This window comes from Melospiza georgiana, chromosome 7 (genome assembly GCF_028018845.1).
Source record: "Melospiza georgiana isolate bMelGeo1 chromosome 7, bMelGeo1.pri, whole genome shotgun sequence".
Taxonomy (NCBI): domain Eukaryota; kingdom Metazoa; phylum Chordata; class Aves; order Passeriformes; family Passerellidae; genus Melospiza; species Melospiza georgiana.
The window spans coordinates 17,105,344-17,131,927 of record NC_080436.1 but is presented as its reverse complement, the minus strand read 5'-3'; the positions used below and the strand labels follow the sequence as shown (position 1 = coordinate 17,131,927).

Genomic DNA, 26,584 nt, shown 5'->3' with positions numbered 1-26,584 from the left:
GCTGTAAGCTCTTCGAGGAGGCAGAGGCAGAGGGGGGCCTTTGCACATTAGGGAGTATTTATTCTGTGCAGAGCCGAGGATAGTGATGATAAGGGTGAGTGCCTGTGGGTGAGAATCGGGGTGGGGGGGAAACCAGCAAGGCAAAAATCTTGGTGGGAGTCTGTTACAGACCACCCAGGATGAGGCAGCAGATGAACTGTCTGATAAGTGCCTGGCTGGTATTTCATGATTGTTGGCCCATGTTCTTGTGGGAGGCTTTATCTTCCCAGATATTTCCTGAAAACTCCAGCAGAGGAGAGGGGGCAGTCCTGGAGTGTGCAGAAGAGAACTTCCTGACACAACTGGTAAGTAAGGCTACAAGGGGTGGTGCCCCACTAGATCTGTTTACAAACAAAGAGGGGCTGGTGGGAGACGCTGTGCTCAAGACAGCCTTCAACCACAGAACCACACAATGGAAGTTTCTGATTCTTGGTGAAGTAAGGAGAGGGATCAACAAAACCTCTACCTTGAACTTGTAGAAGGCAGACTTTGGCTTGTTCAGGACACTGGTTCAGAGTGTCAGTGGGAATCAGTCCTTAATAACTAAGACACTCACAAGTCTGTGGGGCCAGGCGGGATTCACTCGAGGGTACTGAGGGAGGTGGTGGAAGAGCTTGCCAAGCCACTCTCCATCATTTGTCAGCAGTTCTGGTTAACCAGAAAAGTCCCAGCTGGAGACTGCCCAATGTGACACGCACCTGCAAGAAGTGTTGGAAGGAGAATCCTGGGAAGGAGAGGCCTGTCAGCCTGACCTCAGTGCCAGAGAAGGTTATGGATCAGATTAAGCTGAGTTCAATCTCATGACACATAGAGGACAGCCAAAGCATCAAGCCCAGCAGCATGGATTTAGGAAAGGTAGGTCCTGCTTAGGCAGTGTGATATTTACATACCAGCTAGCGCACTTAGCCTTGGCTCCTGGCTTGTCCCTACTCGTGAAGCAGCCCCATTCCTGCTACTCCCAACACCTGTATAGGAAATAGCAAACAACTGTGCCCCAGCCAACCTGCCCAGGTCACCAAAACCCAGATCCTCTCCTCCAGGTGTGTCTCAGTCCCTCCCTTGCAGATGCTACAGGCAGGACCTTGATTGTTTTGACATCTTTTGGTCTAGCATGTTCTTAGAGGGGGAGGAGGAGGAGGCAAGAAAGAAGGGCCATCTGAAGTCTCAAATTCAAAAATCAGAATTTTAAGAACATGTTCTGAAATTGGCATACTGAGCTTTTACAGGTACTTGGTGACTTTTCATTTTCTGCCTGGGAATGTGTGTTTGCACAGGGGTTTTCTAACTCAGATTCTGAAACTGTGGAAGTTTATTCCTTGGTTTATCTTCTACGTGTTCTATATTTTAACTTGTGTTTAAAAAATTTACAGTAACAACTGAATTTTATATTTCAGTTGTTTATTTATGATATAGTCAGGCAACTTTTGCATTAAAGATTTAATATGGAAATAATGTAATATAAATTTATTCTAAAACCTATGTACACTACACAGTTTTGTTTATTGAAAGATGTATTAGATTTATCATATCCTTGGTAAGGAAGCAATTGTAGCATCTTTTCCTGCTGAAATACCCTCCTAAAATCAGTACCAGAGTTTTTCTTTCTGCACTATTGAACTATAGTCCATATTAGGCAAGAATCTTTTGACTGTCTGCTCAGGTCATGTCCCATTAATCCAGCTCCTTTCCTGTGTTTTGGATGTGTGTATTCTACTGATGGTAGTGGATGGGATCTAGCAGTAAATGTTTGTACATTACTTCAAAGTGTGGGGAGCTATGAATTTCAGAGGAAGACTGGAATAGACAGTGTAAGTTCTGTGCTCAGATAAAATAACTTTAAACTGATTCTGATTAAAACCATACTGCTGAGGAATTATTTACTATCTTAACTAAAGAGCTTATATAAATAGAAATAGCTGTATCTCTTTACTTATCTAGGCTTTATGTATCCACATATATAGTTAGTACATAAACAAGTCCAAACCTGATACTCTGTGGATAAGAACTGGCAATGGAAATTTGGGTTAGACTGTTATCAGGCCAACAGCTCTCTCTGAATGTCCCACTGACTCTGTCACTGCTCAGAAAGACTTTCTGTTCTTCTTCTTGACATGACTGTGGCAGCACTTGGCACTCATGAGGCAGATGAGATCTGCTCTGCATTCTACCTCCCTGGCAAATATGAAATTCTTTGCATTTTCTATATATAAATAGCAGACTGTGTTTCCAGCAGCTCAGTGGGAGTCACCCTGTTTGCAATGCTGTTTGGAAAGGAAAATTTCAGTGTCATTTTGAACATGTAATTTTTTTATTCTTGGAAGGCTTCTGTCTGATTTTAGCACCCATGAGTGAGGCACAGTGCAGAGCCCCAAAGGGCAAACTGATGCCCCTGTCTGGGCAAAGGCAGGGAAGAAGCTGTTCATCAGTTTTTAGAAAAAGGCAGAAGGAAGAGGCACATGGAAGCCCTTTTGGCTGTAGCAGAAAGCCAGAGTGCTCTGCAGTGTTTCTCCCTCTGATGCTGCTAGGGCTGCCCATGCTGAGGATGCATTGCTGTGAGGAGAGGGGCCAGCTGGAGAGCCCAGGGAAAGCACAGGGCAACATACCTTTGTTAAATCTCTCACATAGCAGTGGCTAAAATGGGGATTAAAGTTGTGTCTGAGACACACTGGGAGGATTGCCACGTCTAAACTTGCTCTGCAAAGGCCCCTGTTGGATCAAGGTGCTGCAAATTAATGCTTCTCTGCATCTGCACTGGTGAGTTTCGGAGCCAAAGCCCTAAGCAGGTTTGTTTTACAAGGAACTCCAGCTCTCCTCTCCAGAGTGATGCTGCAGTAGTCTCTGACCACACCAGAGGAGCTGAGGCAGATCAGGGCCACAACAAAACTCGTGCAAAGAGTGCAGAACCAACACCCTTGAATTGCCGTCCCAGAAGCCTTGTCTTTGGCTGGAAACAAGATAAAAACCTTTCCTAGACACCAGGGGAAATAGCTCAAGCTCAATGCCTGATGGGATGAGTGCTTCCACAGCTCATCCCTACAGCAGGATATTCTAAAAGGCTTCATACCAGAACATAGTGAATGACATAGGAAGGAAAGATCTTGGACAGTTATTATTTTTAATTCCATTACAGTTTTAGCTGAATCATGAAGGCATCTGAAACTGAAGTTGTGGGGTGTGCACTAAAAACAGAAGATGAACTACAAGGATGTGTCAGTACTTAAATGTTTCAGCTGTCCCCAGACTATGTGCAGGCTATAGAAAATGCCAGCACATTTTGCCTGCAGACTTCTAATGCTGCAAATTGGTGTGAGAGGGAGCCAAGGTAGGCATCTCCAAATGCTATAGCTGAGTGCTCTCTCACTATGCCTCTTATACTATTTTAAAAATACTGGTATTGTATTAGTGCATGTGAAGATTGTTGGGCTGCCAGCTCCAAATAGGCACAGGGAGAAAAGCTGCAGGGAGCAAATGCTTCCACATCACATTGTTGGGGGGCTTCTCTCCCAATCCTAGCCAGCCCCATTAAGGATTAGTCCTTGTGTTCTGGTCTGTCCTGTTGTCTGTCTCCCTTCAGAAGCTGCCAAAAAGTGGTTTTGTTGGTTTGGGTTCTTTGTAAGGCTGCTCAGCTTGTGTCTTATATACCATTAATAAAGATGCATTTGAGACATGATTCCTTTGGACAGCAATGTCCAACAACCTAGAGCTGAAACACACTGTTATAATCCTTTGAGCACTTAATATTTTAATAATTTTTTACTGTCTGAATATGGTTTATAAAATTACTTTATCATTGACATAAGAAATATTAAGCCTTTGCAGTGAAACTATAGCTCCTGTGATCAGTAACATATATTAGAATTGTAATTGTACAATTTAATACATTAAGTTTCATAGACATCTAGAATAGATATTTTATGGGAAACAGGTATTTTCTAGAGAAACTTGATATTTAAAATATACAATTTATTAATACTTATGGTATCAATGTATCTGGAAAACATTTTTCTCACAGTATCTCACAGCAAAGCCAAACATTATTTTCTTTCAAGTACCAAAGCTCAAGAGGAAAGCCACTTCAGATCCCTGCTTATGTCCTCCCCCAGGTGTAACCCTGTGTATGTGTGTGTGTATATCCCTGGTATGTCTCTGAAGCTGTCATGGAAGATAATGGCACATCTGTGCATGAAGGAACTATGAAATTGGATAATCAGACTGTCCTGAAAACAATTCTCTAATTGTCCTGTTGAAAGCAGAGTGTGTCTCTCTTACTTTAGTCCCTTAGACTTCATTGTGCCACCACAACTTTTACAATTGCACTCTTGCTCTAACTGAGGAAGTCTATAAAACAAATTATGTTTTGTCTTTGTAGGAACATAAGCGAAGGCTTAAAAATGGGCATATGAAACACTGAATATCAGTGTTTTGTGCATCTCTTTTATTTGTTGTGTTAAATGAAGATAAGCATTTCACTTAAGCACCAAAAACATTCAGGATTCAGACTGAGAGGTCCCAGTACCGACCAATCAGACTCTTCTGTGATTCAAAAGTCACCTAAACTATCATAAGAAATCAAACAGTAAAGTTGCCAGCTACTAGTTGTCAGCTGGGAACAACTATGGTTCACAGTAGCTTTGATTTGGATGAAGAGGGGAATTTTGGCCCTCATGGAGAGTTATTTTTGATCATTGAGCCAACTGGATCCTTAGATTAAAGTTTATCCTCCCCTCCTAAGCTTTATCAGGTCCTTCCCAAACCAGCTAGCTTGTGTGCTTGCCTCTGCTCAGAAACAGCCCGGTGTTCCTAATGTGTCATGGTTTTAATTTGCAAAAATCAAAGCCAAACAAGTATTTCATGTCTGACTTGCTGGTTTGTGCTGTGTGTATGGCCAGTGCATTGCTCTCACCCTCAATCCTCACTCCTTCCCTGCCTCCTTCTCTGGCACAGATGGGAAAGTACTCAGTGACTCAATAAGCTTGTGGTGAGCTGTGAAAATCCTTAGTGCTCTCAGCGGCCTGAACATTTTCAAATTCTTCTGAGTTTTGCAAAGAGGTAGGCTAGATCAGTGATTGCGGGATGTTGTTTCACACACTTCTTTTGAAATAACATGAAATTACAAATGAAAATTAATTATATTCATGAAGGAGTACTATTGATATGATTGACCAAATTATTTTCCTGATCTTGGATTGAGGCACAGATTTTAAGTAGGATTTAGCCTCTGAATTTTAGTCATCCAAAAGTGGTTTAACTAGTCTGAATCATCTTTCCTTTTTCTAGAGTAAATGGAGAGAAAATGTAATCTTGAGTAAACACTATATCCCACTTGACTTGGATAGAATGAGAGGCCTGTTGATGTGCTTAGCACGAGGGAGCCCAGAGAGCGGGCTCAAATGTGAGTGTTCTCAGTATCTGGAGTCACCAGTGAAATGGAGCCCACCAAAAGAAATCACAGTCTAAGTATGAAAACCAGGCCTAAGGTGCAAACCCACCAGTGAAGTGTCATGAAATTGTGGACAACTCTGTAGAATCGTCATCAAAAATCTTCCTGTAAGATTTAGTAGAGTCTAAAATTGTAGGATTAAAAAAATGTTTGAAAGAGCAAAGGAAATTGTTTGATATGTGCAAAGAGGAGAGAGTTCTGGCACACTGTAGCAGAGATCGAATTTTTGAATCCACCCCTTCTGCTACCTCCACCCCCAAAATCTGAAAACTTCCTGATTTGTGTTCATCAATAATTAAGAGCCCATCAGCAATACTCAGAGGGAGCTTGCATTGCACTTCTGAGCAGCCAGTTAGTAATATACGGTGGAGAGATCCTCTTTTTCAAATCCCAAGGCTCCAGGCCGTGCAGCGCTAGTATTGCATTTTCAATTAGCCCCTGAGTGAATGCTTGGCATATGTGGAAGTGAGCCGGTACACAATTAGCTTATTGTTCCTTCCAGCTTTCTGCTGAGAGGATCTGAAGGGCTGCTGAAGAGAGGGGGGGAAAAAAAAAAGAAAATAGCCAAGCCAGTGGCATCTCTGTGGATGTGGAGCACGGGAGCCGCTGGGCTGGCGCAGATTCCCGGGCTAAGTCGGGAGTTACAGCTGTTCCTGCGGAGCTCCAGCCCGGCCGCGGCGACGGCGCCAGGGCACAGCACAGACCCAGCTCCAGCTCCAGGCTCTGCTCTCGTCTGCCTCACCTCAGCATCGCCATGGAGCCCAACAGCCCCAAAAAAATACAGTTTGCTGTGCCCCTGTTTCAGAGCCAAATAGACCCTGAGGCAGCTGAGCAGGTAAGGAGGATGAGTTTCCTTCACTGTTTCCAGGGAATGGGGCAGCATGTGGGTGATACTTGTGGCCTAAAGGCTTTCCTAGCTTATGTTAGTGAAACTGTAGATTAAATACTCCGGAGGTTATAGTGGTGCTTGATATGCTTAAAGAGGGAGAAGGATATGTCCTCTAGCCAGAATAAGGCTTCTTCACCTTGGGTAGGTTTATTAATGTATATTTGCTGTGCTTTGTCTGTAACTGCACTTCTACCCTAATACTTACATTTCACATAAAAACACTCAACAAATGCATTCTCAACAAATCAATTCAAGTGTATTATATGTACATAAAGCAAAGCATAAAGTTCATAATAGGTACCTAACAGAAGTATTGGGAAAACATCTTATTTATCTTTCATTTTAACATGAGAAAATACAATTAATTTTTTGCACAATAGTCATAATTTCAGTTAGTTCCTATATTTCTCATGATTTTTTACAGTCTTCAAGTCATTTTTACAATGTTTTACGTGCCTGAAAAATATAAACATGTAGAAATACGCTGTACTTATGTCCTTGCTGGAATAATATGTGTGCTATTTTAAGTTTTAACTCACTCCCAAAAGATACACATAATAATATATATATACATATATATACATACATATATATATATATAGTACTGATATATATATATGTATCTCAGTACTGATGTCTAAGGAGGAAAATATACCCATTACTGTGTACAGATATATGTACATGTGCCTAATAAAAGGTCACAGGCAGTTTTGTGAGAAAACTGTATAAATCTTAATTAGGTGACCCAGTATATTTCTCTCTGTGCAAGTTGTCCTCAACATTTGCTTCTATTTGGGTACATCTGATTTTAGATGATACCAGGGGAACATTATAACCTTGAAATTCCATACCAGCGGCCATGAAATTATTTGTACCTGGTTTCTTGAATGCACTGATGTTGTGTCTCTTAAAAGGCAGATGGCTTTTCCAGAAAGTGATGAGTTGGGAGTGATCACTGAATGCGAAATATTAGAAGGGTGCAGAAAAGAATTGTTGTGGATCCCCATTTTGTCCGTAGGCACTTCTGAGCTGTGAAGCTATCCAGCCCTCACAGAACAGTTCTGCAGTGAATTCAAGCAGAATGTGTTCTGGTGTTTTTCTCCAATCTGTGAGAACCATAGGATTAGGATTTCCTGGAATTCCCATGGCTGTTGAAATGCTGTAGCCTATTTTCTGCCTGGTATTTATGGGCAGTCCTTTTTTTGTGTGTGTGTGTGTGTGTGTGTTGTGAGTTTGATTCCAAGTGCTATACAGTTTCACTGTGGGTGTGTGATGAAATTAAAATAGTAAATTCTACAGTCAGCTACAGTTACACTAATCTAGAATAAACCCATTAACCCTGATGATGTAACTTTCCATTTACACCTCTGAAAGCAAAATTTGAACCTAGCTAAGTACAGATATTGGCTCAGCAAATAAAAAAGAACAAATGCACTGACATTGAGGTTTTGAGTCAGAAGGTTTCTAGCTTAAATGCTGCTGGTCCCTGTCTTAAATTCAATAGAATATCAGGCCTGGAGGCTTTTGTGAAGCAACACAAAGCTTTCAGTGCAAATGTGTGCATTATAAGAGGCTATTCCAATACCATGTAATTCAGCCACTGTTAATGAAACAAAAGTAGTTACCCAGATAAACTCTGAAGAATTGCATACAATTCAGGAGTATGTGTTGGTATGTAAAATCTGCTATATTGGAAATACTCTTTTTAAGGTCTTAAATACGGGAGTATTTTTAGCTAAAGAACTCTTACTGTAGTAACACCTCTGACAACAGTTTAGAAACATGAGCTCATTGGAAGGCATATCTGCAAAACTCTGAAATGCACTTGAAAGATATTATTAATTATTACTTGAGAGAGCTATGGCATTACTAGGTATTTGCACAAGCTCAGAAACTATGAGATCATCTTCCTGATGCAAAGCTAAATGTCAATATTTTAAGCTATGGCTGATATTTTTCAGCAATACATATCCAAAAAACTGAATTCAAGATGATTACAAATCCTAAAGGCATTTTGGACAGCTCTCCCCATGCCTTTGGTCTCCCTGGACAAGCAGCAGCATGACCCTGATTGCTGTCAGAGCAGACAGGCTCTCAGCAAGACAGTGAAGTGCTGCTGTTCTTTAAATAGTTTCCTTTTTAACTTTGCCTGGTCTATACTCTGGAGGACACCAGACAGATTTTTAGCTTTGCCTTGTGTGTGTGGCAGCTGATGGGCCCTACTGACTGCCCTTGGTTTGTATCTGTTCCAGATCAGGAAAAGAAGGCCGACGCCAGCATCACTCGTCATTATGAATGAGCACATGCCCCCAGGTGAGTGCTGGCATACCTTCTAAACCACTGAGCTTGTATGCACAGGACTGGCTGCAAACTGGATTGATTAACTACATGAGTTGAAAAATCCAGCATTAATTTTTTAGCTCTAAATATCAAACAATGGATCTTAGGACTGTTTGGAGTAAACCCCGCGAACACAGGTAACTCCTGGCCTTCAGATAATGTCACTGATTTCACAATTCTATCCTCCATGTCAATCTTGGTTATATGTAGAAGGAGAATTAATATGACCCAGATCCAGTTCTTCCATCCGCAAATATTTTCTTTCCCTGGGTGGAGACCTTGGAGACCCATGAAGTCTGATTTCTGGAGATACCAGGCTGGATCCAATGTTAATCCAACCCAAGGAGTTGTTTCTACAAAACAGATTCTCTTCTGGTTTCCTGATAAAACATATAATGTGTTTTTTCATTATTCTTTTTCAACTCTGAATACATTATCTTCATCCAGGACTGCCCACAGAAGATTCCCTGTGGGATGGGATGATTTGAGGTTGAGACATACTTTGTCATACAAATATGACTTCAGAAAGATTCCTTAATAAGCTGTTTAGGGAGTGTTATAAACAAAATAATCCACAAAAAGGAGAAAATCCTCAATACTTAATCCCTTGGAACACAGTGCCTACTTTATATCAAACTTTTCCTTTGTTGTGCTCTGCAACATTTTTTTCCTGCCATATCTCTTAGTCACCTGAGTATTTTTTTTAAATCTTTCGGGAGAGTAGCTTTCTGTCCTGAATTTCAGTAGTTCAGCTCTCAAAAATGGTGCATGAAAGATCTGCTTTGAACTGACTTTCTTTACCTAAATAATGGGATATATACTGTCTGTGTTGCTAGGACTTAATTTAAAGCAAATTCACCCTAACTTTTAATCTCTTCTGCAATTCCCTTTGTACACTTTGTACTGTCATATTTCCTTTTATAAACAGATACTTGGTACAATACCAAATCAAAACCAAACAAAGAATAAGAACTCTTTAATTTACAGGAAATTTTACTGTAAACAAAGTGGTACCTGTCTGTTATCACCTTTCCTGCAATGTTCATAATAAGTCTCTAAATAAATCATTTTTATTATGAGTCAGGATTGCTGCAGGTTTCAGCCAACTTCCATATAAGCCCATGAGTTAGTATTTGTCTTCACTTACTTAGATTTGTTTATTTAGATATTATTTGTTCTTTCTAGATACTGGGAACTAATATTAATGAATTTATTATTTGGCTAAATTATAACCTTTTCTGATTTAAATTTTCCCATAAAGCTGGATAAAAATTAGAACTTTAAAAGCAGCTTCATTTTCCTGCCCTTCACCACAAGGTTCATGCAGATTTTGATAGGGGATCACTTGCTTAATATGGGCAAATGTTTTGGACAGGGTGTGTGCAGGTAGCTCTGTAAGCCTGCTGAGTAAAAGGACAGTAAAGCCAGCTTGGAAAGGCAGACAATGGGTTTAAAATTGATGTGCAAATACTAAATACAGCCTTTGTGGTCTTCATCTGGCAAGGTTCTGGGATGGTTGTGTACCTTCAACCTTCAGAGCCAGCTGGTCCTAGGGCCTCTTGACATCTTGCTGATTAAACCCCAAAATGCTGATCAGTTACTGGATTTTGAATAGAATTCAGGGGGATGCTGAATAAAATACTAAATTCATCACTGCAAATGGATGCAGTTAATTAAAAAAACAACAAAAGTAGGGGTGGTAACCTGACAATCCAACAAATTGCTTTAGAAGTTTGATTCCCTAGAACAATGGGAAAAGTGAGCAGTAGAGAATTCCAGTGATACTGGCAGAGCCAGGCTTTTTTATTAGAGCTGGGCTAAACAAGAGTCCTGTCCCTTGAATTTTACCCACTGGAGTATTCCACTTCCTTCATTAGGAGCAAGGAATAGTGAAGGATATGCTTCCAAGAGTTTGAAATATGTGTCCTAATGCAATCCTAAATAATTGGATGTCCGTACAAAGTTTACTCAAATTATCTAAACTTCTCATTTTTTGAAAACCAGAGACAGGCATACTCTAAGAATCAGACTTTTCTATAGCCTTCTGTTACAGCTGCTTCTGATTGCAGCTGGGGGAAAAAAAAGTAGCATATTTGTGGTATTCTGGTGTTCTGGATGCACACCCATCTGGAAACCAGAAGGCAATAAAATGTGTTTGGACATTTAAGAACTTCATAATAAATTCAGCTTGAGTTCTTCTGTAAAAGGTCTAAAAATTGTTTTCTATTAAGTCTTTTCATCCATCCCTGATGCCTGTTACAGCTTTGGTAGGGATATGTCTTCACCTATTTAGGTCAGGTCAATTGTGCTATAAAGTGGAGATGGAATATCTACTAAACCTAACTCATTTTAAACCAATGACAGCTGCTCAAAAACTATAAGAAGAGAATGAAGAGTCAGCTTGACTTCCTTGCTTTCAAGGAGGCAATGTTAGACCACACTGAATGTTTTAAAGTCAGGTGATAATCGTGACTACAGGAGCTCATATCCAGCCTGTAGCATCACTGACTCTCACATTCCCTCATGCTCACTCTGGTTGGCATCATATGTAGGTGCAATCACAGTCAACAAAAGAGAAATTTGAGTTGCAGCAGCAACAGTGATTGCAGTGGACAATATGAACTTGTGAAGCAGCATAGCAATGAAGAAACCCTTAACTCTACCTGTAAGTTCTGTGTAAAGTGCTCTTAGACGGGTTGTGTCACGTTTGAGCAGAGAAACTAGCACTAGCAAACTGAGACTTAAGTTATGAAGTCACTTTAATCTATTGTGCTTTGGTTGCCACCAGTGGAGCTGTATTTTCTGAGCATCTGATGTTTGATTTTGTAACAGCAAAGTAGTTTACTTTTATTTGAAATTGTAAGACCCTTTGGCTATCTGTGAAGGCAAAGACAAGGATAAAGTGAGAGAGCTGCATGAATGGGCAGCATCTCATCCTGTGAGGGTGGTGCATGGGTAACTGGGGTAACCCACTCACATCCTGCTATAGCCACAATTGCTCTACACCTGCCTTTTGTAAAAGGAAAATAAGCACATGCTTAGTTTTAAAGACATATTTCACTATTACACTACACAAGTGTCTAATCCAAAAATTGTTAAAGCTCTCCTGCTTCCTTTTCCCCTTGCAATGTCCTTGGAGTCAACAGAAACTGAGTATCACCATCACAAGCAGCCTTTTCTGTGTATACACAACCTCCTGTCTCCATGCCCAGCGTAGCAGAAAATATGGGAATATCAATTCTTATTAGCTGGAATAAACATCTGAGAATGCTTTAAAACAGCAGAATATCATAATGCAACAGCTCAAGAAAAACCTGGTGGCAGAGTAGAGAACTGATGGCTGAGGGAAGAAAGCACGTCAGACCACAACTCAGGTTTAATGCCATTAGGGCTGCTTTGATCAGAAAACAATGCCAGCGTTCCTGCACAGACTGGCTTTGTCACAGAGCCAACACAACATCAAACAGTCTGGCTGGCAAAGGCTCTTCAGATTATGTCAAAGTGTTCAGTCTTCTTGAAGCATTGGAATATGGGTAAACATTAGGATAAATTTCTGTGTATCTGAATTTTCTGTGTATTTGCTATTTCCAACTCTCTGCCTGTTTTGACATCCTTGCTTGTAATGTAAATGTTAATCTGTGTTTAGAAATACAGCTGCCTTTTTGGGATTTGCAAACCCCATTTCAAAGCAGTAAGGATATATTATCACTGCAAAGCCAATATAAAACATACCTTCCCAGTATAACACAGTACATCTGAGCTTCCTGAATGCTGGAAATCATAACTTGAAGAAAAGCAATCTGTACCTGTCTCTGAACAAGGAAGGTGCTTGCAGCTTGTGTTTGGGCATTAGCAGTTTTGCTTTCTCATTCTTCCTAGCTGATTTTTGGTTTTCCAGAAAGGATCCATGCCTTTCAGCTTAGTGTCACTTCCCCAGAGCTCTGCTGAGATGCCTCAGGGGCAGTCTCAGTATTCAGTGCAGCAGCAAACAACACAGCCAGGTGAGTGGTGGAGGAAAATCTGTGCCTACACCTTTGTCAATTCCATGACAACCCAAAGTAGTTGAGGTTTTAATGCTAAATTGGTTTTAGACACTCCTGGACTTTGCCTGCACAATAAATCTCATTACCACCGACAGATGTGCTTTTCTGCTGATGCAAACAGTACCAGCAGCACATTCTTGATGGGATTAATGTGAGTCACTTTGCCCAGCATTAAGGTTTGTGACTAATATTAGTTGGATCATGCTTCTAGGTGAATGAATGTGTTTGGGTTTAGATCTAATGATCACTTTTTTTTTTTTTTCTTCCAAGACAAAATAAACTGAGCTCAAGAAAAGACCTACTTAGTAAGAGGCAGGTGTTTCTGAGCATTGTCAAGCAGTTCTGCTCTACTTTCTCAAGGAAAAATCTCAGCAGTAAACTCTTGGTCTCAGAGTTCATGGAAACTGATATGTTTTTCAAGCTATTGAGATTCTGGTAGGACATACTGCTTACTTTGGTCCAAGAACTAGAGAGTGAGTAAGCCAAATAGCAGCTGTTTTCAATTGCAAATTTAGGCTTCTAATGTGGTAATAGAGCAGTCAGAAAAGCAGTACATGAATAAAAACTGTCATTAGCTGTATTTTTTTTTTTTTGTAAAACCAGTTGGTCTTTCTATATGCTAAATGTACATGCCATTTAAGTATTCTGTCTCTTTTTATATCAGCCCAGGAGTCTGTGGAGGCATTTCAGTAAGCAATTAAACCATTTGTGTCCCCTGACAGCAGAGGGCTGGTACAGCCCAGTGTACATTCCTGATGGCACCAGGATGTTCGGAGATCAGCATGTCTTGTCAAGGCAGTGAGGGCCTTCCTGTGCTATCAGCCTGGGCTGGAAAGGACTATCTGACACAGGCAAACAATGAAATATGTAAAGTAAACTTTGTGTAAGAGAGACAGGTGAAAGGGGTTCCAGAACAGAGATAAAAATGTCTGTGATTGAAATTATCCTGCTGTTTGCAGGATGACGTGTGACTGCAAATGCTCAGTGGCAGACAGGATCCCTTCTTCTTACCTGTATACACTGTGCTCACATGCTTCTTCATTTGGGTTACTCTGAATTTATTCTGCTGTTCAGACCCACAGAATTCCCTGGGACAAGGTACAGCAAAAGTTCCTCACTCATATGCAGTGTGAATACAGACTCCATGAAATCTGAAAGGAAAGCTCAAGGACTTGAAAAACAGAAAAAAAGCATCAGGAACCTGTGCTCGAGCTCTTTCTTTATTCAGCCCAGAAGGAGCAGCTCACAGGCTCCAGAAAGAAACCATGAATTTTAAAAAGGGATTTTTTCATCATTCGTGAAAACGTTCCATTTCATGAAGATGCTCCATTTTCATGAGAGGGTGAGGGTTTTATATGTCACTGTCACCACTTGTCAGAAGACTTGTCATGCTCCCTGCAGTGCAGTAATGGCAGCAGGCTGGAGGACAAAGCCTGGGTTGCATGGGATGCAATGAGCAGTGCTGTGCCTAGACTGAGGGTTATCACCAAAGCAGCCAGCTGGATTTTCACAATTTTTGTGATCCTGAACACAGTAATTCACAAACATAAACATTCCCTGTGAATATTTTAGCAGTTGTGTAAACCATATAGTGTGAAACAGTAGGAAACTTGTACTATTTCATATAGAGTCCAAATAGAGTCTGGGCTGTCTCTTCAGTCAGTAAACAGTGAAGGGTCTGACAGCTACACAGGGACAGTCAAAACAAAAAGCTGCTTTGCATGTTCTGGTCAAAATTCACTTATTTTACTGAATTTTTTGTTTATTTTTATCCATGCTTCCTTCATTTTCAGTGTTTGTTGATTGACCGTACAGGTAAATTTTACATGACCCATATAAACTAGTTATTTCTCCTAGTTGGCTGAGGTGAGTAAATTTAGTCAAAACAAGAATGAGTCACTCACATTTACCAGAGCCTACTGACCCTCTGTGAGATGGGGCACTCCAGGGTGCAAACACTGCCTGGGGAAGCTCTGGAGGATGGACACAGAGGTTGGATATTCACAACCAGGACTCAGATTTGTGCCTACATCAGAGAAATGGTGCAGCTGAGAGGGCATGAAGCTAAAACTCCAAAGCTTTACTAGCTTTACTACAAAGCTTTGCTCCCAATATGGATCAAATTGCATGAATCCATTACTCTTGTTCCAGTCTTGAGTACCCAAGAAATGAATTGAAATATTTTTTTATTTACAAGTGCAGCTAAACTCCTAATGTGTACAGTGATTTCACTTCTTCCTCCTGCTCCCTCCCTCCCATTGGTTTTGTGTTGGAAGGGTCAATGTCCGTGGAACTATCTGAGAGTGAATGGGATATTTTTAGAGGCTGAACTTTGTACTCTTCATCTGTTTTCCTTGTTCCTTATACAAAAGCACCATAGAAACAGCCTTCTTCCACCCCAGGAGATTATTTGCAAATTATTTTTAATATACATGGCTTCACATTACAGCTCTCTAGCTGTGTGATCACTCAGGGTCAGGCCTGATAAGCGCTTGGAATGTTTACATTTGTTATCACCTCTGTGAGTAGAGCACGACAGCAGAGCCGTGCCCTGGGAGGGAATAGCCATGGGCAGGAATGCCTGACCTGCTGAGGAAGTCAGCTGGACAGATTCTAAATTCATTGCTTTCAGAAGGATAAATATTTTGCTCTCTCTAGAGAGGAGCTCTTCACAGATTTGCACTGTGCCAAATAATTACTCACCTTATATAGTTCGTTTTACTGAGAATTCGGAATAAATGGTGAGCTTTCTAGTTAAAAAATGAATTGCCTAGGTGTAATTACTTCTTGTTTCTTACAGTCAAAATAATTAAGCTATATTTAATACAACTACATGAGCATACAGTTTGGGGTGTTGATGGTATTTCAAAAAAAAGACTTTCGATCAAAGTATGTCTAGTTTAGCCTGTGGCAAAGATTCTGTTTTTTCTGTGGGGAGGGGTGTTTAATGGTAAAAAAATTCAGAAAATATTTGAAATTGAGTCTATTTAAATGTTATAAGATTATTTTTTAAAATAAGAATATCAAGATAGGTGATTTTTTTGAGATTATGTTTAAATGAAACTTCAATAACATGCTAATATTGATATTTTCAATGTATTTTTTAGTTCACATCAGGTAATAAACTAAAATCCGTTAATAGATGTTTCAGCCTTGCTGAGGGGAAAAGACTACAACACAGGGTTTTTCTGACCTCTGCTATTTAGTACTTAATGCAGCCCTCATTTACCATGGTGACGTGTGCGGAATAAATAGATAATGCAGATAGATGAGAGAGAATCCAGCTTTTAGCACTAACTTCATTATGTTCAGAGTATTGGGAAGGGGTTGCACTTAAAGCATCAATCAAGGTAGCCCATTTATTGAGCTTTTAGAGACAGAATTTAACTCTTTATATGGTGTAACTGAAGTTAAAACTTCACTTCAAAATACATCAAAAGTGGGAATTTAATGAATCTGGACCTAAAGCTAGCAGAGACTAAACAAATTGAACCTATCAGTCCTGGAAGGCTTTGCCAACCGCAGAAGGCTGCAGAAACTCAGTGAGAGTGCAGGGAGCTGCAGAGCTTAGCTTTGCTTTCCTGTGAGCCTGAGCTGCCTGTGTCACCAGCTGGTGGAAACAAGATCTGATAGACCAGTCAAGTCTCTTTTTACAGTAACCAAAGCACTTTGGGGTAGAATCAAGCTTTATGTCTATTGGAAGGACCTCTGTTTTCTCCTTCTCCCCTTCAAAACTTCTGATTTCTGCGTCTGTATCTAAAATAACTTCTGATTTTTTTTCTCAAATGTCTTTACTGGAGGATCAAGAGACTATCAGAGTAGCAGAATGAAGCACAGTGACCTGCTCCTTCTTTGTTCATGTTTCCCATGGGATACCCAACATGCAAATGTCCCACAGAGAATTGATGTCTGGGTGTTATTCATCTTGTGGACCAAACACCACCAACAGAGTCAGCAGTGTTAAGGAGATGAAGGTGCATTGCAAAGGTTGTGTTTTTTACCTGGGGCCATGTCCCTCATTCTGATAAGACAACCTAAGTCACACAGAAAATGCACGTGAGCAAGGCAGATTGAAAGTTCAGCGCAGCAGTGAGCTCTGTTGCACCCTGCAATGGCTTATCCTGGGACCTGGACACCCCATACCCTGCACATTCCTGCGTGAGCCTGCACCCCTCAGTGACGTGGAGGGATGGCATTCCCTTCAAGTCTTGCTGGGCCTCCTGCCATAGCTGTTCCCAGATAGTGGTAGAAAGCAAAGATTTGGATGAGCCTGTCCTGCTCTTTCCTTGGCCACCTCCACAGGGTAGCTTCTCTGGGATCAGCTGCAGTGCTTGTCCTGCCTTCTCCCTTTTGTGTTAGGATCTGCAGGGCAGCTGCACCGTCAGGGAGCCATTTAACCTAAAAGCCAGGTTGGTCTGAGAGCAACACCTTGTATTACTAAATACTAGTTTGTACGGGGAAGAGAGGAATGGGGGTAGGGGAGAAAAAAGATTTTTTCCTTTGAAGAATTGTGACTAGCAAGATTTTTGACCCTAATGAATATTAGGCTTTTACTGTCTGTTTTTTCTGTTTTTGAGATACAGTAGACAGCAAGCAGGCTGTTATTGTTAAGAGGTGTGCTTTCAAGCCCCTGAAGTGCTGCTGCTGGTGTGTGACTCAGGCTTTAATGCCTGCAGCATATCCCATCGGAGCACGAGGCTCCTTCCAAAGGAATCACAGCAAGGTGTTTTTCTGACTGTGACAGTACAGGTGGAGATGTATAAAACAGAAGCCACTGTGTCCCCTCTGTCTCTGGTATGTAGTAATGTTAGTAGAAATTCTGAAAAATGCCTTTGGAAACTACAGCTGACTTATTCTGAGCTAACAATGATTGCCCTGGGCTGTTCCAGCCCACCTAGTTGTGCTTAAGGCAAGAATGAGATTATGGAACCTGGCTTTGCTGACTCTTTGAAAGCCTGGAAAACCCAGCAATGGCTTTACAAAACTGATATTTGCATCTTTTTTTTTTTTATAAAATAAAGGGTCCTAACCCCCAAGAGGAGCTATTATTAGCAGCTGACTTGATTCCCATGTAAGATGATACATATATGTGAGGAACTCTCTGCATGTGCATTCTAACCACAAGCAAGCCACAAGCAGTTGGCCAGGACCAGCTTTACAAAGCATTCTTACTGAAATCCTGGAGGTATTATTCCAAAAGGAAGGAAATTGCTAAGACAGCAATAATAAGACTGGCTAAGGAAAAATTTTATTGTTTTGTAGGTTTTCTTCTCCCATGGCAAATGTCACTTTCCAGAATGTACAAACGCAATCAGATAGGATACATTTTAAATGGTTTTATGAGCTATAGCATGCTAAGAAATGTTTGGCTGGGCTTTCTTTGGTTTTGGCTGCTGCTGGTTTTTATTTTAGAGCTTAGAATATTCCTACAGCTCCCAGCCAAGAAAGGAAGCACTCACAGTGATGGCATTTGCAGCTGTAACACTGATACAAAGACTGCAATGGGTAGGTCACTTCTGAGCCATTTTCCATCACAACTGATTCCTGCACATGAAGCTATTAGAAAATGGTTTAAAAGTTTATCCTGGGATTTGCTAGCACTATATTTCTGATAATAATGAATTTTACTTCATGATCTTTGCCTCAGTATTGTATTTAGATCTTCAGCCTCTTCAGTCATTTGAGCACAGACTGAAGCTAAAGCAAGCAAGCAGATGGAAAGCAGCCCTTCACTAATGCTGTGCAGTGTTACTGATGGACTCACAGCCCTGGGCAGGTGTCTGCTCAAGGCACTTCCTTCTGTATTTGAAAGTAATTCATGACACTGTTAAGTCTTTTCACAAACTAATAACATTTTTGTGACTTCATCAATGTACAAAAACAATGGCAAGTTGCTTGAGAAGTTTTTTGAGCATGAGCGTTGGGTATATTTGCTTAAATAGTAGCAATCATTAACAAGAAATTTAGTAGTCTGGCAGTTTGCTTTACTTGGGGACACTCATGGCAGACTCATGTTTCTGCTCTCTGAACCTGTTTCTCTGAGTATTTGCTAGCAGCTTCTCGACAGCTCTGGCCTCCAACCTCTCCAAAGACTTCTTATCTCCACTGCTCTCCTATTTCCTTCAGGTGATTCTTGTCTCTCACTGCCAGGGTTCAGGCCAGGTGAGAGTGGGCTGTGAGTGTGGAAACTGCCCTTGGTCCACACAGCAAAGATGAAATCTTTATTGAAGTCTATCATGTCAGAATAGCCAATGTAAGCTCACAACCCCCTGTGCCAATGTAGCCTGACAATGAGGTGAGTTCTCCTTCTAGACAGCTGGAAAACTTTGAGACAGCATTTTGTGATTTAGGTCTACTTTGTAGTATTTGTCCTTTGCCTCATTCTGTAAGTCTGTGAAGTCTAATTTTCTAAGGTTTCCTTGTGGTTTAGTTTGGCTCTCCAGCACTGCTTGGGGCACCCAGAAATGATGGCTGTCCAGTTCCTTTCTGGTTCATGCCAGAAAATTCATCTGTATCACCCTGGTTTACATTTATAAATGCAAGAATAAGGGATTTTTTTTTTCTGATGTGTGTTTCAATCTAAATGGGAGATTTTAATCATTCTAAGTAGCTGTTCATAAAAGGGCGGTATGTAGACCATCATGTATCTTTTAAGTCTTACTTTATTCATTTTGAGACTTGAGTTTACCAATAGCTTTCCTGATAGACTGAGGACTTTAAATTTCACATCAGTAATCTCAGCAGTTTTCTTCAGTTTGACCCGTTTATTTTTACCTATTTGAATGTATCAACCTGGCCCTTCAACAGTGTAGTGAATATTGAGATGACTGTTATTACTTAGTTTAGAAAATGAGCAAGAGGTTTGACTAGGAGGCAGTTTATGTACAGCTGAAGTTCCTTCCCAGTTGCACTAACTCTAGAATTATTTAGTAAATGAGAATGTATTTTGCCTTTTCTCTCTTTTTTTCTTTTTTTTAACCAGTTCATGCTGTATATATAGGATAAAACACTGACTTTAAAGTCAATGGCAAAACTTGCTGTTGCTTATGGGCTAATAAAGTCAGTGATGAAATGATTGCCTTTCACTTCTCTCCAACATTCGCCTTTGCCCAGTTTGCTTTGCTGGTGCAGGATTTGCACTGAGCATGTGTTGAGTTCCCATGGGACTCATTGTGCCTGTAACACCCCTCAGCTCCCCTTAACACCCACAGAGCCAGGCACTGATGAGCTCCTCTCTTTGCCAAGGCTCAGGCCATAGCAGACACCCCAGATTCCGGATTGAGCTCAACTCTGTCCTGCTGGAAACAGAAATACTTGGCTGTTAAATAAGTGGCATCTCTTTGGGATGAGTAAATTTTAGTGAGTTTGGAAGCAGTGTGGAGGCAAACCCTGATGCAGAGCTCCTGCCCTCAGTGACCCCCTGCGGTCCTGCCAGGGGCTCCTCCCAGCTCTGATGCCAGGAGTTCACAATGGTCAGCTGCAAACTACATGAAAAGTTTGGCTCAGAGTCACTCCTGGAAAGTTAGTCAGAGAATTTTGTTTGGGCCAGAAAATGTCTCATCTGAGAGATCAAAAGAGAAAACTAAGTGCTTACCTCCTCCTGGTTAATCTTATTTAGTCAGTCATTCTTTGGAAGTTGGCTCTATTTTATTCGCCAAAGAGGAGTTTGTGCTGCTTAGAAAGCAACTAGAAGAAAATATCTTCAAGCACTGTTTATATTGTGAATTAAAGCAAATCTTTACATTACTTGTCCAAACAGAATGTTTATTTCATACATGTTTCTCCCTGGGTTGATTATCTCTCTGGGAAGACCTGTCAGCTCTGGAATTTCCCCCATACCCAGGACTTCACATTCAGGAATTCTGTTCCCAGTGCCTTGCTCACCTGACCCTCTCTCATGGAGCAGGACAGGACCTCTTGTGTTTCAGAAAAAGAAGATTCTACGTGGAACTATTCTTTTCATGACAGCTTTTCCCACAAAAGCCATTTTATGTCTGGTCATTCAAAGCCATAATAAAGCCTTACAGAGCTGGCAGCAACTGGAAGGCCACAAAGTCAGGCAGAAATGCAACACCAAGACAAGAAGCAGAAAAGTAAGTACTTTTCAAGAAGGGAGAAAATAATAAAATTTTAATTCTCTTTCAAAATATATTTTGAGAAGCTATATTTGATTTATGGTACTAGTTTAGAATTTGTCTTATATTAATCTTTATCATGTATTTTAGGGAGAGAGTATGAAAAATTTGGAACAAAAATGCTTAGGAGAAGGATGGCCTTTCTTGTAATAATTCATGATTGCTCTGTGGTAAGGCTGCAGATCTTATTCATCACTCTTGTATTCCAGTTTCATGCCAGTGAAATGAGACTGATTTCCATGAGTCTGGCATGAAGCTGGAATAACAAGGTGGTGAATCAGGCAGTATAATTCCTTTCTGAGAATCATGTGATGTAAACAAATGCATTCAGATTCACATTTGAGGTTTGTAATGTCTCCAGCTTCTTCCAAAATAGATTATATTTACCAAAATGCAAGTTTTAAAGAAATTTTGATCTGTGTAGCTGTGAAAGGTGGTTTTATTTCATATTTTTGTGGCTGTGCAGCTTAAAGTCGGTTCTTAGATTCTGTATGATCATAGATGTTTGGATCAGATGCTGCTGTGTGCATCAGGAGGAAAGCAATGATTGTTCTTCTCATTTAGTGGCTGACTTTGAGCACCATGAGGAAGGATTTGGTCTAACAAAGGAGATTGCAGCCCTTACTCTCAGAACTAGTAATGACTACTTGAATATTGAAGGTGGAAAATACAGGAATGTTTAGAAAACTGATTTACCTGGGAAAAAAATGTAAATGTCCAAAGAGCAGGTTCATTTGGCCTGCAGTATTTTAATGAAGTATGAGGGGCTGGTTACAGACAGGACCTAGCTGGGGAAAGCTGTGCTATGATCTCTGGGACAGAGGGACAGGAGGTCCCGTGGTGACAGCACTGTCAGCACAGAGTGGGACCTTGCCCAAGCTACACACCTGAGCTGCAAGCTCCTGACAGGGCAGATAGGCAGGCAAATGCCTCTGTGTATGGCAAATTCCTCTCTGCCCTATGTTTTCATTAATGCTTGCTGTACAAATCCTGTTATTAGTGCTCCCTGAAGGGGCAGGCAGTAATTTAGATGCTGATGAGCGAGTGGGATGCAGCAGCAGCAGCTCTCTCCTGTCAGCACTGCAGTGAGGAGGGAGCAGAGCTGCCACAGCAGCTGCACTCGGCAGCTAATGAGCTGCTCTGCAATGGGAATATTCTCAGAAACACAAACTCACTCCAGGAGGGCTTACCAGGATATTTCTTTGTAATTAAATGTAATGACATCTAAACCCGTAGTCAAGTTCTCATTGATAAACACTGGCAAATAAAATCCAGCAAGTGAAAAATCAAACAATTAGCTATGTAAGCATTTGTAGGATGGTCTTTTCTGAATTTTTTTCCTTTTCCTACCTCAGCGGTTTAGTAAAAAGCAATGAGATGCTAGCTGATGTGGCAATATGTAGTTAGGAGTCTGGCAAAAAGAAAACATTAAATACTGTTTGATCTTGTTATGTCTTCTAGAAGAACGGAAAAGTGGTTTTGATAGCACAAAAAACAAATATTATGTCAGTCAATTTCTAAATCAGAGTTCAGCGAGCTTGTTTTACAAATACCAATGATTAATACAGGTCATGGTGGTCAAACACCAGTGAGGTAAACTGAAAGATCAAAAAATATTTATTTTCTTTTACTGATAGAAAAATTGAAATGTGAAATGCCTGGATAATTTTTAGAAAATTTCATCTTCTTCTGCCACTAAATGGCAGGAGAATGAAGGATTATTTTCTGGTTTTAGTTTCTAAAATTGCCTGAGTCCAAATCTATCAACCCCATGTGATTTTTATCTGCTCAGCTATGTTTTCCCAAAGAAAATTCCAAACTATCTACAAGAAGCTTTCTCCAACAATTATACCAGCCTCTTACTGAGTTTCTTTTGTGTAAAAACTGGCCTCTCTAACCAGTTCTGTTTCTCCAGTGCCTGACTGAAGCCCCACAGAAAAGGCTTTTATTTGCTCGTGCTGAGGGGACAGCAGGCAGGGTACTTAGCTGGATGAGGTCAGCCTTTGCTGGATGAGACCTCTGCAGAGCCCACGGGTGACATCAGAGGGCAGCTCCTTTCAAACAGGTCACCTCTCACCCTGCGTGGCTGCTCTGAGTGCATTAACATTGTCCAGGGGGACAAGCAGGGCAGATGAATTTTGATCTCACTCTAAAACAACCACAGAGCTTCCCCCGGCACGGACACGATGTTTGCACAGCAGGGAAGATCCATGAAGGAGGGATCTGCAGCACCAGGCAGATTTCATTCCAGCCACAATCAGCCTCCTTCCTCTGGGCTCCTCTCTGCCTTCAGATGAGGGCAGGAGCTCAGCTCTTAGATCAGCTGGGCTGGGGGGTTGTTCCTTGTAAGACTGCTGTAAAAACATGCTTTCATTACTATTTTAAACTGTGTTATAAGGTAACTTTATGAAGCATTATAAGTTACACTGGAAAATGCCTCTTTGTCCAAGGAAGAGTGTTCACACAATTATTAATGTAATCCTTCAGTTAAGATGAAGATTCCTCCAAGTTTATGCCCAGGCAGAGAACTCCTGACTGAGCTCCAGCCCACACTGCACTCCAGCTCTGCTCTCTGTCATCCCTACATTTCCCCTTTTACTCTGGGTACAATGTTCCCGTCTCTTATTACTACTTCAGTTACTCACAAGCCCTTCTATCTTCCTTCCATGTTCCCCTTGCCTTTCTTTTCCTCCTCACCCTCTATACATAGAGGGTTTGTTTGTTTATCCTCTCTGCCTCAGTCTATGGCATTCTGTATGGCATTATGAGATTTAGGCTTCCGTTGTTCCCATTCCTTGTCACCTCTCCTTAAAAATCTACATTCTTGATTGAGTCTTATCCATCAAAACACCTGTCAAAAATTAGCATGTGATTCTCCTTCTGTCTCAAAACGAAACTCGTGCCAAAATGTGCCATTGCCCAAACTTCATCTCCAACCAGCTTTCCTTCATCTCGTTCCTTATGCAAGAATCAGCTTGGGTTCACAAAATATTATTTTAATCTGGGCAAATTTAGATTTTCAGGAAGGAATGGGACGTAACTTAGTCTTCATTGTTCTTTGCTGAAAGTCCCTGATTTATTCAAGTTTCATCATTTAAGCTAAATCCAGTATCCTGAATAATAAAAAAAGTCTAATGTTGACTAATTGATTTGTTGGTTTGCAACCAATAAGAAAGGCTACAAGCACATAAATAATCACCCATTTAACCAGCCTGACTTCATAGCCCAAAGTGTTTTATGGGCTGGAAGAGACACTTCTATACTGAAATAGACATTGCTATACTTATTTACAGGTAGGGAAGTCCAGGAGGAGATCAGTGACCTTGCCAAAGTTCACGCAAATGTCAATGGCAGGAAACTCCTGATTGTCTTGTCTAATTCTGTATCTGTGGGATCATGCTTTAGTAATCAGCCCTCTTTTCAACTACACTTTTTAACCCTGAGTAATAGTGATTTGAATTTCTTTCAGAGAGACACAATGGAAAATACTTATATTGAAAAATCTAGTAAATCAATTAATGTTTGCAAGATGCACAGACAATGGTAAAGAATGCAATAGAGAATGTTATCCATCCAGCTGCATGGACTGGCTTGTCCCCTCATACACAGCACACCACAAGAGGCCAATATCTAGAGAATAAATCAGATGAAATGATATTGCCTAGGCCTAATTCTTTGCTTAGACCTGTGGTTACAGATCTGTCCCACAGATCAGTGAAAATTATACACTGAAATCTGCTAGTGGAAAATTTTAGAAGCTCCATTGCAACGGTGAGAGATTGATGTCTATATTTTTAATGACATTTTATTTTAGGACTCCAAACTATTGTGTATTAAATATCCTGCATGATCTTTGTCAAATATTTGTTAAATCATTAGCAGAAGACAGATACATTCTGGCCATTAACCACATGAAGACAACAGCAGCCAAATAATTTAGCTCATACAAAAACTGGTTATGTGCCATGGTTAGGAAGAACCTTGAGCCTCCTCTGTGTCATACAATCATAGTTGTTCATACAGATTCTCACAGGCACTTATTCTTAATAGAAGCCTCAAGTTCTGCCAATTCTGCCATACATATAGTCTAAAGCAAATTAAGGCAACAAAAGTAAAATGTTTCAGAAAAAGTTTCAGTCTGGTAATGTCATAAATTTTTTAAGGTGAAAGATCGCTCTTTGGTAAGCTTTTTTTTGTTAATTTTACATACTACTGCAAGGCACTTTTCAGCACCAGTATTGGTATATGAATAGCTTACCTGAAGGGAGGTTCTTGTTATTATTTGAGAGCAGTAGAACCCTTTGTGGGTTTGCTTCACACCATTTGCCAGCCGTAGAAGAAATCTCAGTGCCTGGGCAAAGCAGTTCTGTACCCTGATAGAGCCCCAGCTGCAGGGCCCTGCTGCCAGCCAGGACAAAGGACCTGCTGCTCAAGGAACTCCACTGCTCACTGTTATTCACAGACAAAAATAGGAGTTAAGTGCTGCACATGCAGTGCTTATGTCTGAATGCTAATCAGGGCCTCTGGCTTTCTGAGACACACAAATGAGAAAGAAAAGCTGTAAATTAGAAGGTCAAGTTCTTATTTACAGCAGTGCTGTAGGTTCATGGCAGAGTTACAAATGTTAACCCTGAGAAACGCTTCTGTACTAACTTTTCTCTTTTCAAATGTTTTTCTCTAGAAAAAGACGAGAAGAGAACAAACATCTCACAGGCAGAGGTAAGTGATTTTATTTTTTTTTTTAACATACTTTTTGTTAAAATAGTTATATTGCTAAAAACTCTTGGAAACTCACTGATTCATCTTGGTGGACACTTTTATTTACATTGTCATGCCATCTGCAGTAACACAGCCTTTTAAGAACCATCATTTTCAAAGCAGGGCTGTGTAAAGGTGTAGCAGGGATCTGGGAGAGGCCAGCTTCCCCTCTGCCTGCTGCCATGCCCTGTCAAAGCACAGCACGGCCAAGGTGGCCCTGCCAGCTCACCCCACCCAAGCGATGCTGTGGATCTGCAGCTCACTGCTGGGCACAAGCTCCTCTCCACTCTGCCCATCACTTGTCAAGCCTACAGCAGGCAGTGCAGTCATGTTGTCTGCACAAGAGTTGAAAGCTGGCTCCTCTGATCTCATTTTCTAACCTCCCCTTGCACGGTTCCTGCAATTCCCTGATCTCTTTCTCCTTCACCCACTGCTCAGAGCAGCGGGCAGCACCTTAAATAGCAGCAGGAGGTATTGATTGGTTCAAATTTGAACTCCAATGCAAACATGTAAAGATTTACTGGCATGAGATTCACCAAGCTATCCCATAGTGTTTATAAATAGCTTTCTCTTTCCAAAGAAGAAAATATTTTATTTATAAATGTTATCATTCTATCCACTGTGATAAGCTAAGTTAATAGGATTAGCCCTACTTGTGTGAAACATGTCTCAAATGTTCCATGAAGAAATAGAGCTGATTAAAATTCATGGTGTATATATTAGACATTTTTAGCAAATGTTTGGGTAAAGGCAACATCATTACTACAACCAGAAATTGATAAAATGAGAGGGGGGGAAAAAGCTTGGTTAAACACTGTTTTTCCTTAACTTTTTGGTTAGGAGTGTGTTATGGTGCTTATGTCTTCCAAAGCTAGCAGAAGGTGTACTCTATGAGGATTTTTGTCCTTTTTATGCAGACGTAATTCATGTTGGTATAATA

General features: G+C 40.7%; 1 protein-coding gene across 1 annotated transcript in view; it reads left to right on the top strand.

Moving 5' to 3' along the window:
* The first annotated feature begins 6,066 nt into the window (after window positions 1-6,066).
* PPP1R1C (protein phosphatase 1 regulatory inhibitor subunit 1C) overlaps window positions 6,067-26,584 on the top strand; it is a 40,389-nt gene continuing 19,871 nt past the window's right edge. Inside the window, 4 exon segments of the mRNA XM_058028261.1 lie at window positions 6,067-6,145; window positions 6,148-6,314; window positions 8,621-8,681; window positions 25,568-25,605. Of these exon segments, the coding sequence (XP_057884244.1) occupies window positions 6,067-6,145; window positions 6,148-6,314; window positions 8,621-8,681; window positions 25,568-25,605 (345 nt within the window).